The 13841-nt window shown below is 37.4% G+C and overlaps 1 protein-coding gene across 1 annotated transcript in view; it reads left to right on the top strand.

Annotated features, from left to right (window-relative positions):
- TMEM117 (transmembrane protein 117) overlaps window positions 1-13841 on the top strand; it is a 656162-nt gene that overhangs the window by 430627 nt on the left and 211694 nt on the right. Inside the window, exon 4 of the mRNA XM_004711523.2 lies at window positions 1342-1439. Within this exon, the coding sequence (XP_004711580.1) occupies window positions 1342-1439 (98 nt within the window). The remainder of the gene's footprint in view (window positions 1-1341; window positions 1440-13841) is intronic.

Below are 13841 nucleotides of genomic sequence, written 5' to 3'. Positions count from 1 at the left end.
GTAGCATATCAGAAGATTCCCCCTGAAATGTGATTATAGTCCCAGGCATAGTAGTGCCATATTAATTGTCTACCTCTGAGGTATAGATAAAGAATACTGAAAGTACCATGAACTGCCAGAAGAAACACATTTGTCTTGAAAGCAATACGGTCAGAATGCTCCTTAGAAGAGGGGTTGGTGAAATTTCATCTCGTGTACTTTGGACCAGCTATTAGGAAAAACCAGTCTCTGGTAAGAGACAGGGAAAAGGACATCGTGCTTGGTAAGGTAGAAGGCCTGCAGAGAAGAGGAAGACCACCTGGGAGATGAACTGGAAGGGTGACTACGACAGTGGTTTCAAACATACTTGTGCTGTATGTGAAGCAGTAGGCAGTGTTTCGTTCCTTTGTGCGTTGGGTAGCTACTAGCTGGAACAGATCTGAAGGCACCAAAAAAAAAAAAAAAAGGCATAGGGGAGCAGTAACACTAATGAGGCACAGGTACCTTAGAATAATCAGCCACTGAGAGCACAAGAGCAGCTGTCAGCTAAGGACGAAATTCAAAAGGGTTAGGACAGACGGAGAAATGGAAACAGGAAACACAAGGAGGAATTGTGCTGAGTGACTGTACATTGCGGACAATGAATGAGGTGAAACAAAATGCATATTCATTGTTGAATATGAAACTGACAATTTGTTCTTAAACTTCATCCAATTGACAATTAAACCTGTTTGTTATACATTTTCATGGTATTTACAATGAATTAGTTGTTAGTGCTGGGAAATTCTAGCATGCAATCCCCAGTGACTTTCTTTCACCAAGACCATAATAACACATATATCATTGAAAGAACAAAGGAAAAGAAGAAAGAAAGAAACATAGTTAATAATCGAGACACATCAGGAAATACTATGGGGCTTTAAAGAGTACATAAAAATGAAATTAAAAGATAATGAAAAATTCATAGGAGCTTCATAAAGCCCCCATGTATTTGCATTTTAGAGTTTTTGATTTAGGCAAACTTTTTTTAAAAAGTCTTATTTGTTGTATATTTTTTTCAGTGCACATACTAATATTAACTCAAAAGTGCTTCTCCTATCTAATATAAATTGGATGGTATATTTTATGGAACATGATTATTTGATATGTTAAATGACCTTAACATTGCTTATTTAGCACATATCAATTAAGCTATTATAGTGTACAATTGAAGTATAACTTTATATCTTTAACCTTTATTTCTATGTGTATTTATATGTTTAAACACATGTATATTCTCAAGAGAATATAAACTTTAGGGTTATATTTGAAACTAAATTTATCATTTCTGAAAGTGCTTAAAATTTTTTGTTATTGCTTTAGGTAACAGATATGATGCTGCAGGACAAACCTTATCCTGATTGGGGAAAATCTGCAAGAGCTTTCTGGAAGAAAGGAAATGTTAGGATCATTTTATTCTGGTGAGCCTTTATCTATCTATCTATCTATCTATCTATCTATCTATCTATCTATCTATCTATCATCATCATCTATCATCTATCTATCCTTTGCTTTGTTCATCAAAAGGCGTCAGTTGGATACAATTTTCTCTATAAATACAAAATTCTATCCAAAGAAGGATGTTTAGTTGATACTGTGCTCATTAAAATGATGAAAGATCACTATGATAATTAATATCATAATTAATTAGTGTTTACATATTGTATATACACATTTACATGAGATGATTTTTTTCTAGAGTTAAGTATGTTTTGACATATCAAAACTAAGCTATAATTATAATCAATGAATTTTCATGGAAAAAGCAATCTCTATTACATTTTGAATTCCAAGTATATTTCATAGATGTGATTTTTATCTGATTGATTTATATGAAGAAAAAAAACCTCTCCATTTATTTTACCTATTTTCATGTCTCCTCTATATTTTAAAGAAAAAATGCATGTCTAATGAACTTTGTTTTCGGTGAGTCTCCATTATTTATGTGTACTCAAACAAGTGTAAACAAGAAAGATATAAGAGGGGTACCCCCTCCCCAAATGTGAAAAAGCTCCTCTGGGTGGAGCTTTAGTGGTATCCACCCCCCCACCCCCCCTTAGTGCACCCAGGGTGATGCGTGGGTAGGTTCCCTCTGGTCACAGTGAATTTTTTTGTAAAAGCAGTTTTGCTCAAATCTTATTTTTTTCTGGTCGCTGATTTCAGAGAACCGTGTGTGGCTGTGAAGTTTTGTTTCCTGCTCAGGAAAAATGCCACGGAAACTATTGTGATGTTGAACACAGCTTACAAGGATAGTGTTATGGGGAAAAACTCAAGTGTATGAGTGGGGTTTCTCCTTTCAAAGAAGGCAAAATGTCGGTTGATGACAAACCTTGTTCTAGACATCTGTCAATTTCCAGAATGGATGAAAATGTTGACAAAATGTGTGCACTTGTGCTCAAAGACAGACGATAGACCACTGAAGAGATGGGGAAGTTATCTGGACTAGCTTGCAGTTCAGTTTAGCAAATTTTAGTGGAAGATTTGGGAAGGAGAAGGTTCGCTGCAAAATTAGTGCCCTGGGTTCTGACTGACTAGGAAAAAGAGCATCCACATGGTATGCTTTGAAAGAGCAGCTCTGAATCAGTCAAGACTTTTTCCCCCAAGGTCAAAGCCATGAAAGACAGCAATTTCATGAAGAGGTAAAGAAAAAATGAGGGAGGTGCTGTCAGCCATGCAATCAGATGAGTTTGAAAAATATTTCCAAGAATGAAATTACAGATTATACAAATATATTAAGTATAATGTACAGTACTTTGAAGATGATAAGGTTGTTTTGTAAAAAAATTTAAATATATATCTTTGAAAAAAATTCCATTTTTGGTGGGTATACCCTCTCATATATGCTAATACTACTAGAAAGAATCTTTCATTGGATGAGGACACTGTTTAAGCAAAGAGATTCAATGTGATATATGAAATATTATGCACTGTAATAATACTCAAAATTTTAATTCATGCTAGCGATTGCCTGGTAAACTCCATTCTGTTTATCTTCCTTTTTTTCTAAAAAAAGTAAATTCTTAGATTCAATTCGGAGATTTTAACAGGAAGCTGAAAACACTACAGTATCAAAGTACTGGGGAAAAATATCCACTCTAATCCTCTCTTTGCCATGTAACACTACATTAACTATTGTTTGAGATACATGACTTTTTGAACTCAATTCTTAGCAGGTAAACAAAAATGGACTTTTCAATAATGATGTAAAAATGAATATGATTTAGTAAATTTACTCACACCTGTCTACGAGTGTTGTTATTGTTAGATACCTTCAAGACATTTTAAGTTCAGAACAACTCTATCTACAATAGAAAAACACTGCCTGGTTCTGTGGTATCCTCATAATCATTGCTAAGTTTGAGCCCATTGTTGCAACCACTGTGCCAACCTATTTCATGAACGGCCTTCTACTTTTTCAGTGACTTTTTACTTTACCAAGTGTGTTAAGTTGGCGTCTCCAGCGAAGCAACACCAATGACACTTGTAGGTGTTTATACATGGAAAGAGATTTTTATGAAGAAATGACATAGACAGTTGTAGAAATAGGTAAGTCCAGTCCAGCTCAAATGAGGCTTCTCCTGATTCATGGAAACTGACAAGCAGGAGGCAGCATTATGATGCGGAGACAGCAAGGTGCACAGGCTGGTGGATGTAGAAACTCAAAGTTGGCAAATGAATCCATCATTGGTAGTTTACTGTTAGCTTCTGGGATCTGCAGGTGATGCAACAAGAAATGCAGGAACCAGATGCAAGAGTCAGCTCTGGCAGATGAAGGGCCAAAGTGGATTCAATGCTACTTGATCTCTCTCTTTTCTGTAGAAAAAGGCTTATGAAACCCAGGAGTTGTCATCAGGCCGTGAATCACTTGATAGGTTGGACTTGACCCCTACCTGTGCCCAGGAGAGTCTGTTGGCATATCCCTAATTATCACCCGAAGTATGATATCCTTCTCCAGGTACTGGTTGATTCTGTTAAAATGTACAAAATACATGAGAGCAAGTCTTACCATCTCATGTTTAAGGATCATTTTAGCTAATTGCTTCTGAGACAGATTTGCTCATTGTTCTGGCAGTTCATGATATATTTTTTTGTTGAAAAAACTCATTGGTCTTATAAAATTCTATCCTGCAATTTCTGGTGTCATTTCTATCTGCAAGTCCATATTTTCCAAGTAGTGATTCTTCCCTGTTTCCAGCTTTCAATTCCCAACCACCAGCAATTATCAATGCATCTTGAATTAGGGGGCATTTGTGGTGAGTATGCAAACGTGATTAACACTCATATTAGCTCGTCTTCCTTGTAGGCATGTAGGTGTTATCCTTCTACTAACAGTGTTGTGCTTCAGGATAGATCTTGAAATATTCATTTGGATGATGTTTCTCTTCAAGTTTCCCCTTTACACGTAGACTGTGATTCACAAAGGGCAGTGCCCTTCCATTTTAGCTCACTAACACCGAGCACATTGATCATTATATGTTGTATTTCATTTTTGACACCTTCTAATGTTCCTAGATTCATACTTTACTCATTCTATATTCTGATAGCTAAAGGATGTTTGCAATTATTACAGTAGTGTCTTTCAGTATTGTGACCTACAGTATTTTCATTTTTTAATCTTATTATTTATTTATTTATCTATCTATCTATCTATTTATTTATTTATTTAAACGTTTTATTAGGGGCTCATACAACTGTTATCCCAATCCATACACACATCAATTGTGTAAAGCGCATTTGTACATTGTTTCTCAAAACATTTTCTCTCCACTTAAACCCCCGACATTAGGTCCTCATTTTTCCCCTCCCTCCCCGCTGCCCCCTCCCTCATGAGCCCTCTATAGTTTATAAATGGGTATTTTGTCATATCTTGCCCTGTCCGACGTCTCCCCTCACCCACCTTTCGGCTGTCTGTCCCCCAGGGAGGAGGTCACACACATTTCCATGTAATCGGTTCCCTCTTTCCTACCCATTCTCCCTTTACCCTCCCTGTTTTGCCACTCACACCACTGGTCCTATAGGGCTCATCCATCCTGGATTCCCTGGATTTTCAGTTCCTATCTGTACCAGTGTACCTCCTCTGGTCTAGCCAGACTTGCAAGATCGAATTCGAGTCATGGTAGTGGGAGCGGGGAGGAAACATTTAGGAACTAGAGGAAAGTTGTATTTCTCATCATTGTTACATCGCACCCTGACTGTCTCATCTCCTCCCCGAGACCCCTCTGCAAGGGAATCTCCAGTGGCCTACTAATGGGCTTTCGATCTCCACTCCGCACTCCCCCCATCATTCACTATGGTAAGATTTTTTGTTCTGATGATGCCTTACACCTGATCCCTTCGACACCTCGTGGTTGCATAGGCTGGTGTGCTTTTTCCATGTGGGCTTTGTTGCTTCTGAGCTTGATGGCCGCTTGATTACCTTCAAGCCTTTAAGACCCCAGACGCTATACTTTTTGATAGCCAGGCACCATCAGCTTTCTTTGCCAAATTTGCTTATGCACCCATTTGTCTTCAGTGATCCGTTCGACACCTTGTGATCACACAGGTTGATATGATGTTCCATGTGGCCTATTTTTATAGTGGTATTTTACCTCAAGATTTTTTCTTGTTTTTAAACTTTCCATATAGCTTTTAAGAATCGCATGTCATCATGACAGCAAGATAGCTAGATAACAAGTACTTATTCAATAAACTGCTGACCACTTTACTTTCTAAATATTAATTCATTTAATCTTTATGTTCTGATAAATCAATAAACTGCCTGACCACTTTACTTTCTAAATATTAATTCATTTAATCTTTATATTCTGATAAAGTTGGAACTGTTATTATCAACATAGATGTCTGACCCTGATCCTCCAATTCTTAATCTTTAGACTATCTTGCTTCTAGGAGAACCAAAGAATACATAGATTTCCCTGTATCTAAGATGGTTTTCTTTACCCTTCTTTGTATAAAAGTGCAAAATATGAACGGCAAGATTCATGAAGAACTGATATTCTGAGATTCCAGGCCCTACAAAATTCCTTAGAGGGATTTTCAGAATCATACTTTAAAATGAGGTAGAAGATAATTTAAAACATTTCATGGACTCTCTGTAAATAATATCCACGGAGAATTTTAACCAAGTTCTGTATTATGTAGCATAACTTCAAATGCAATCCATACATGATTGCTTACTACTAAATATCAAGGTGACAATTCACTTGTAATCACAAGCCATGCAATTGGTAACCTGTAGGTGCCTACAGGTGTTCCCATCAGCTATTATTAATCACAATCACTATCTCAAGGAGAAATTCATACCAATTTTTTCCTAAAACATATTAGTATATTTTTCTTTAAATATCCTTACTTAGGTCTATATTTTGCTGGTCTCTTTTTATTAATGGGTTTATTTTTAGCACATATGATATTGTACATCTAATTAGTAACCTACAGACAATATTCAAACTGTTTTACTAATAATAATTTAACTGGTCACTAGCAAACAGATAATATCCTTTAATGGAGGGAAAGTTAAAACTCCTTCATTCTTTCAGTCATTACCATAAATTATTTTTGTAAAGTTAATGATAAATGAGATCATGCATTTGAGAAATTAGTTTCATTGTTGTCTTCTAAAAGTAGCATTTCAAATCATGGAGAACATAAAGTAATTAAGAAAAGTCTATAGTATGCCTTTAACATTTTCTCTTTTCTCCATTTCTGTACAGTTAGACTGTACTAACAGTACTCCTGGTTTTAAAAAGGAGAAATTTCATGCAAAAAATTAAACATGAAAATTATGAGGGAAGCAAAGAATTATTTTTATTCACACTTTTCCAATAAAAAGGATTTAGCAAGTACAAAGGATACTCCTCCCACCCACCCCCAACCCCTGCCTTGGGTCTAGAAGATAAAATAGGGAAATCCTTGACAAGGATGTAGATAAAATAAAAGAACAGTATTTACATAGCGTGTATCACCCATTCAAAAGAAGATTATTTCTTTCACTTTTGCCTAGTTAACTAGAAAGATTATTATGAAAACTCTATGGGTGAAAAGAACATTTCCAAAACATGCGTTAGTAAATTGCGATGTTATTATTTGCAGCAGTTTAAACAGTGCAATATATTTTTCTTCACTAGTAAATGTACCTCTTACTTATTTGTAGTTGTTTTAAATTATACATTCTTATCAGAAACCACTTTGTAACTTTGTGACTGAATCTTTTATGGACTTTTAATGGTATTTGTCTATGTAATAGACACCTGGGTAGTTTGAACCCACTCAGCCCCTCTGCGTTGGCAAAGATTATACTAGTTGATTCTGGCTCATAGTGACTCTTTAGGGTAGAGTATAACTCTAACCAAAGGGTTTCCTAGACTATAATCTTTACTGAATAAAAGTGTCATATCTTTGTCCAGTGCAGTGGTTGGTAGATCACTGACCTTCCAGTGAGCAACCAAGCACAAGCATTTATCCACTCTGTCATCAGGGCTCCCCTTAAGGGTAGGAACTTCTAAAGAGTAAGGACTACAGCCACGGACACCATATGGAGCAATTCTGTTTTGATAACAAATGGGGTTACTATGAGTTGGGTTAAACTTGATGGCATTGGCCTTGAGCATTTTTAGTTGTTGTTGTTTATTTACATATTTGTATTTTTTATCACTTCAGAAGAGAAAATGGTTCCTATTTCTCTATTTCTCCTACAATTATTTTAAATATGAGGCTGTTAAAGCACCAGAGTTATTATATCAAGAAGGAGACTAAAATGTGTGTGTTAGTCTGGGCAGACTAGAGAAACAAGTTCATAGACTCTCTCTCTCTCTCTTTCTCTCTCTCTCTCTATATATATATATGAAAGAGATTTATATACAAGAGCAATTGAATATTGAGAAAACATCACAGCCCAGAATGAAAGAGATTTATATACAAGAGCAATTGAATATTGAGAAAACATCACAGCCCAGTCCAGATCAAGTCCATAAGTCCAATATTCGCCCATATGTCCGCCTCACGAAATACATGCAATGATGCCAAATGTAGGAGGATCACAGGCCAGTGGGTTGGAAGTCTTGTGGATCCAGTGGTATTGTAAGCATCTCAGCACTGGCAGGGGTCTCTACATGGCTTTTCTGGCTCCAGAAGTCTGGTTGCATCAGTGCAGGTCCATGTGGCTTCTCCAACTCCGAGGGCATAGTGCCATGTGTCTTGTCAGTAGAATGTCTCTCAGGGAGTGAGCCGAGAGAGTCTCCCACCTCCAAGGAGGTAATACAGGAATTCCCAGAATTCTCAGGAGAAGGCCATGCCCACAAAGAGGCTTCATTAATCCGATTGACAGACTAGATTCCCCCATTCACCTTAATCCTCTCAAGTCCGAAATTGACACCAGATTATGTGGATCTATTTAAAAATCTAAATAGCAGAGAGGAATATGTTAGTTTTTCTCTTCTGAAGCACTTTGGGTAGTTAAAAAAACTTAGATCTAACAATCTACATCCAGTGAATGCCAAATATTGCTTTGTTTACTTGTTTGTTTCTTCAGGGAGCCTCCTCGAAACCTTGTTTTTTCTGCATTTAAAGTAAAAATAAAGGGAGAAAAAAGAAAATTACATTGAAAACAGATAATATAATGAGATGTATATTAACTCCTATCTCCCTGCTTTTCTCTCTAAGGACCCAAATGTCATGCTCTGCATGGGGCATCTTGAGATCAGATTTGTATAGAGGCTTAGATTATTGTAAATCAGTGGAGGCTTTCTATTGTTATTAGCCAGATAACTGGCAAAAAAAGGAAATGGGAAATCTAGTAGTCACTAGGATTTTACAGATAGTCAGGGCCTTGGCTTAAGTGATACATAAAGTGATTGCACTTTTCTTCCTCTTCTGATGTTCAAAGGAAAGCTGTAACTTTCTTTCACCAATGCCATGTGATTTGGAAAAGCGACATGTGTCGAGTTTAGGTAGGAGCACTTAACTGTTGGTGAGAAGTGCTGCTGCGAACTCTTTTCTTGGCAGTGATTGTGGATGCTTGTGTTTAGCTGGAGCCTCTAGCGTTGGAGTTGCCTGACTGACCAGGATCAGACAAGCCCTCTCAAAAACACAGCAGACATGTAGAATGAATGGGAAGGAGTCCTTTGCAATGTTAAGTCATTGAGAGTTGGGATAATTTGCTCCTGTTACCTAAACCACCCCATCTTGGTTCTGCAAAGGCCCAATTTTGCTATACACAGAAAATTGAATTGGCTGAATTACTGGGCAACCAAGAGCAAAAGACTGGAAAGATAGAAACCCCAGTGTTATAGTGGTAAATCCTTTAGTAAAAACTTGTCTGATTATTTGGAAGCTCCAAGAGAAATAGAAAAATAACATCTCAGTTGTGCATTGCTGTATATATCTGGGTTCAACTTTGTACCCGGTTTCTTTCTGGTACATGTTGTTGTTGTGTGCCAGCCACCAACTTGATTCTCATTGATATTGATTGATAGGATAGGATAGAGAACCCCCAAAGATTACCTCAGCTGTAATCTTTACAAAAGCAGAGTTCCAGGTCTTCAACTGAGTGATTGGTTGTTTTGAACCAGGAGCATGTGGGTATCAGTTTAGCCTTAACCATTGTGCCACCATTGGACCTTATTCTGATACATAAAGGTGATCATCTTTTAATTTGTCTTTTATAGTTCAGCTGTGTTGTAAGAAAGGCATGGGGGATGGCATCTGACCTCCTCTGGCTTTACAAGGAGGAAGGAGGCTCAAACTCAACATCAGGCCAAGTCCAATTCCTAAAAAACTGAGATCAGACCTGCCTCCACCATTCAACTTTCTTAACAAGTTCGGACACCACCCAACCCTCACACAGCACCTCCTTTTATGCTAGGTTCAATAATTTATTGCAATAGCTACACATAGTTCAGAGACATAGCTCACAATGATGGGGCTTTTTTAAGGGAAATTCACAGTTACAATTCCGGATCAGAAATGCTCAGACTGCAATTATTCCTGCCCTCGTACCTGTGCCTTCAGATGCACTTCTCTCTGGTCCTTAGACTCTCAGTCACATAGCACATTGACCTTTTCCCTAGTCAGGCAATGTTACATATCCCTTTTAGCATTACTAATAATTGCCTACATGGTCATAAGCCCTGGAGGTGCACTCTCGAGCTCCGTGGGTCCTCAGGTTCCTTGAGCCATTTCTTTCTGTAAGCAAGCTACCCAAAACATGTGTCTAGCTGGAGCTGACAGGTAGCATGAGTAAGAAGTAATTCTTTGAAATATTAATCACCGGGAGTTGGGATTATTTGATACTGTAACATAAACCACCCTATTTTGATTTATTTATTTGCTCCGTGGACCAGGAAACCATCACTATCTTGTACTCTGGCTGCTCTCCTCCCATTTTTCTGGTTCACAGCTGTCACTGGATAGATGGGTTCCAGTTCAAGGATTTGGGGTTGTTAAGGATTCACTTTAATCCTGACTCTTCTTTCTTGATAGATGGCTTATTTTATACCCAGCTATATGGGAAATCAACCAACTCACACATTAAAGTTCCAAGTTTGCAAGTCATAATTAACCCTATTAATAATCACGTACAACTTAATCATACAATCTTATCAGTATCTTCATCAACTTCTGTTAGCCAGACCCATCGTGAAAAAAAGAGTCATTTGTTGAAAAGACGGTGGCTAGAAAGGCTATAATAGGCAATTCACTGTACCACAAGTGCTTTTTATATTTGAAAAAGTTTTTTATGCAGTATTGAAATGGTTTGTGTATTCACCTCTAGATCATAATTATTTTACCTTAAATCTTGGCTAGGAAAAAAATTGAGGTGTTGATATTTTCCTACTTTTGATATTCTGGTTATTCAAGTCTAATAAAATGGAATACAATTGTTTAACTCTGACCAAAAAAGAGTTAATCGAGAGTTTTTGTATTATCTTAATATATACTGAGTATTTTGGGGTAAACCTTAAACAGAAAGCATTTCCCTGAAGTATACTTTGAATCAAACAATAATTCAGTGCCAGGAAGTTGATTTCAACGTAGTGACCCGATGAGAGAGAGTAGAAGTGTTCCATGTGGTTTCCAGGACTATAAATCTGTATGCAAGCAGACTGCTATACCTATCTCCCTCTAGTGAGTTAGAACCACTGACTTTTCTGTTGGCAGTCTAGCTTTTTAACCATGATGCTACCAGGGCTCCTAAGCCAAATAAAAAACTCACTCCATAGAGTCAATTTTGTCTCAAGGTGATTCTATTAGACAAAGTAGAGTGCTGGTTTCCAATGTTGTAAATCTTCATAGGAGTAGAAAGCTTCCCCTTTCTCCTGAAGAGCTTCCGGTGGGTTTGAACTGATGACCTTATGGTTAGCAGGCCAACAGCTATCCCAGTACATCCTTGGGGCCCATAAACCCAGTAATAGTTTAGTTTTGTTAGTTAGGAATGTCTGCCTTGAACATTGGGATTTTTAAAACAACTATCTAGAATCAAATTGATTGCAACAACTTGAAAATGAGGTGGGAAACCCAGGGGCAGTGAATTCATCTTATCGGGAAAGGGACAGTTTTGAAGAGAAGGGTGAGAATAATTGCACAACTTGATAAATGTAATCATGTCCCCGAATTGTACATGTAGAAACTTTTGAATTTTATGTCCTGTTGTATCTATTCTCAACAATAACCAAAAAAAAACATTTTAAAAGCATAGTGTGGAACATAGTGTGGGACATGATAATTGTGAACACTATTTTAAAGTAATAAAAATGACCTAAGAATTGGGGGAAATTCAGATGAAAGGATTTTAGTAACAGGTCTCCCAATATCTAAATGTAGGATCTGTATGACTTTGGATTTTCATTTTCTTTTCTGAAAGAGGAATGTGTCTCATTTTTCTGTTCATTCCTTCCAGTTATATAATACGATTTTTATTGTAAGGTTAAAATGTCAAAGAGAAAGTGATTCTGCTCTCTTTCGCTCCAGAGGTTAGAATGTGGACCAATAAGTATAAGTTATGTGGAAGCAACCTTCAGCTTCATATATGAAGTAATTTCCCAACAATGCGAGTATCTAAGTGCTGAATGAGCCTCCCTCATGAAGTTCTGAATTCTCCATCAGTAGACACATTCCTGAAAAGCCTAGATCACGATACTTTAGAGATTTTATAGAAGAATTTTCATCTGGAATGAAAACAAAACCATTTCCAACTTTTCATCAATTGAAAAAATTCTATGGCTAAATTTTCTACTAAAAAGATGGCATATTTTATTCCATTATAGAAAAGATACTGATTATCATTTAATATGTTCTATATGAGTACATCATCGTAATGAACAAAGTGCTTACACTAGACAATGGATATCAATGCTTCCAGGGGTATTACACGGAAATCCCTTGGTCTCATCCCCCACACAGGTAGTCCAGACCTTTTCTCTTGAAGGATGTTTGTCTTGTTGATAGTAGTCTTTCCTTAACTCTTAAATTGTCTCTTTAAGCAGTTGTTTATCCTTGTTTAAAAGCTGCCTCTCTTCCTGAGGGAAAGGCAAAATCATGTTGCCCAAATGAGCGAACTAGACCTATTAAATCAGTCTCTTTAACCTCCTGCTTGGATCGTGCTACCCTGGTTTTTTCTTAATACGTTCCTTACTTTTGGTAGATGGGGAGTTGCTGTTATGTTACTGTGATACTTGTATTATATGGAGATGTTAAATATATGTGTGTCTTGTGCTTGAGTATTAAAATGATCTGTGCTCCGCTAAACTTAATTTGATAAATTAGGAACCAGTCATATCTCTATTAACTTATTTAGGCAAATATATATGAAGTCCAGTGTACACTGTGGCTTATTAAGCATAGACTCTTAAACCAGCGTCAGATTTTCATTCCTGGCTTCACTACTTACTATTGTGTGTTCCCACTTCAAACTCCGGGTCATGGAGTCAGTGCTGACTCATAGTGACCCCCGTGGGTTCCCAAGACTGGAACTGTTTAGGAGAGTAGAACGCCCAGGCTTGCAGCAGGCGGAGCTGCTGGTGATTTCAAACTGGTGGTCATGACGATCACATCCCTGTGAGTACCCATGGCATCACCAGGCTATGCATTTGTTGAAACTGCTCATGCTATTTCTTGTCATCAAGCACAGCCCTGGGTGTTAGGTTATACCTTTACAACAGAAAACACGACCTTTGACTTAAACTGTTTAGGCCAGGAAGGAATTTAGGGAGAAAGGTGTATGGGTGCTGTGATGTTGCACCAAATACCAAGGAGGTTCTGAAGCAGCAATATCAGGGCTCTGTGTGTGTGGGGGGGGAGGTGATGGAATAAGCTTTTCCAATAAAATTATCATGTGACCGCCCTTGCTGCACTCGAAGAGTGAGCAGTACTTTGTCATGATGGAAAACAAAGTCATCAGTACAAATGTTCTGGCCCTTTTCGCACCAATGCAGTTTCAAGTTTTCTTAGACCAACTTTGTCATGTGCTCCCATGCTTGCCTTCTGTCATTCAAGAAAATCTGTCAAGATTACCTCTTTGGAGTCCCAAAAAACAATTGCTATAACCTTTTTCTGACCTCTCTCGAGTTTAATTTGGTCCCTGTGGAAGGTACTGTTTCATCTTGTTTTGTTTATACCTTTCACCTAATATTTCTATGTGTTTTCAAACCTTTCATTGCCCTAATATACCTGGTAGCTATCCAAGTATTTGTGTGCGTGTGTGTGTGTGTGTGTGTGTGTGAAAACTTTTACTTGATCTATTGCAATAGTGGCCTCATATAATATTATCCTACTGTGATTGATTTATTTCATGAAGCATAATGCCCCCCCAGGTATCCCATGTAACA

Source organism: Echinops telfairi, unplaced genomic scaffold (assembly GCF_000313985.2).
Source record: "Echinops telfairi isolate 266 unplaced genomic scaffold, ASM31398v2 ScPeMD7_12;HRSCAF=54, whole genome shotgun sequence".
Classification (NCBI taxonomy): Eukaryota; Metazoa; Chordata; class Mammalia; order Afrosoricida; family Tenrecidae; genus Echinops; species Echinops telfairi.
Note: the sequence above shows the minus strand (reverse complement) of the source record. Positions and strands in the feature narration are given on the sequence as shown.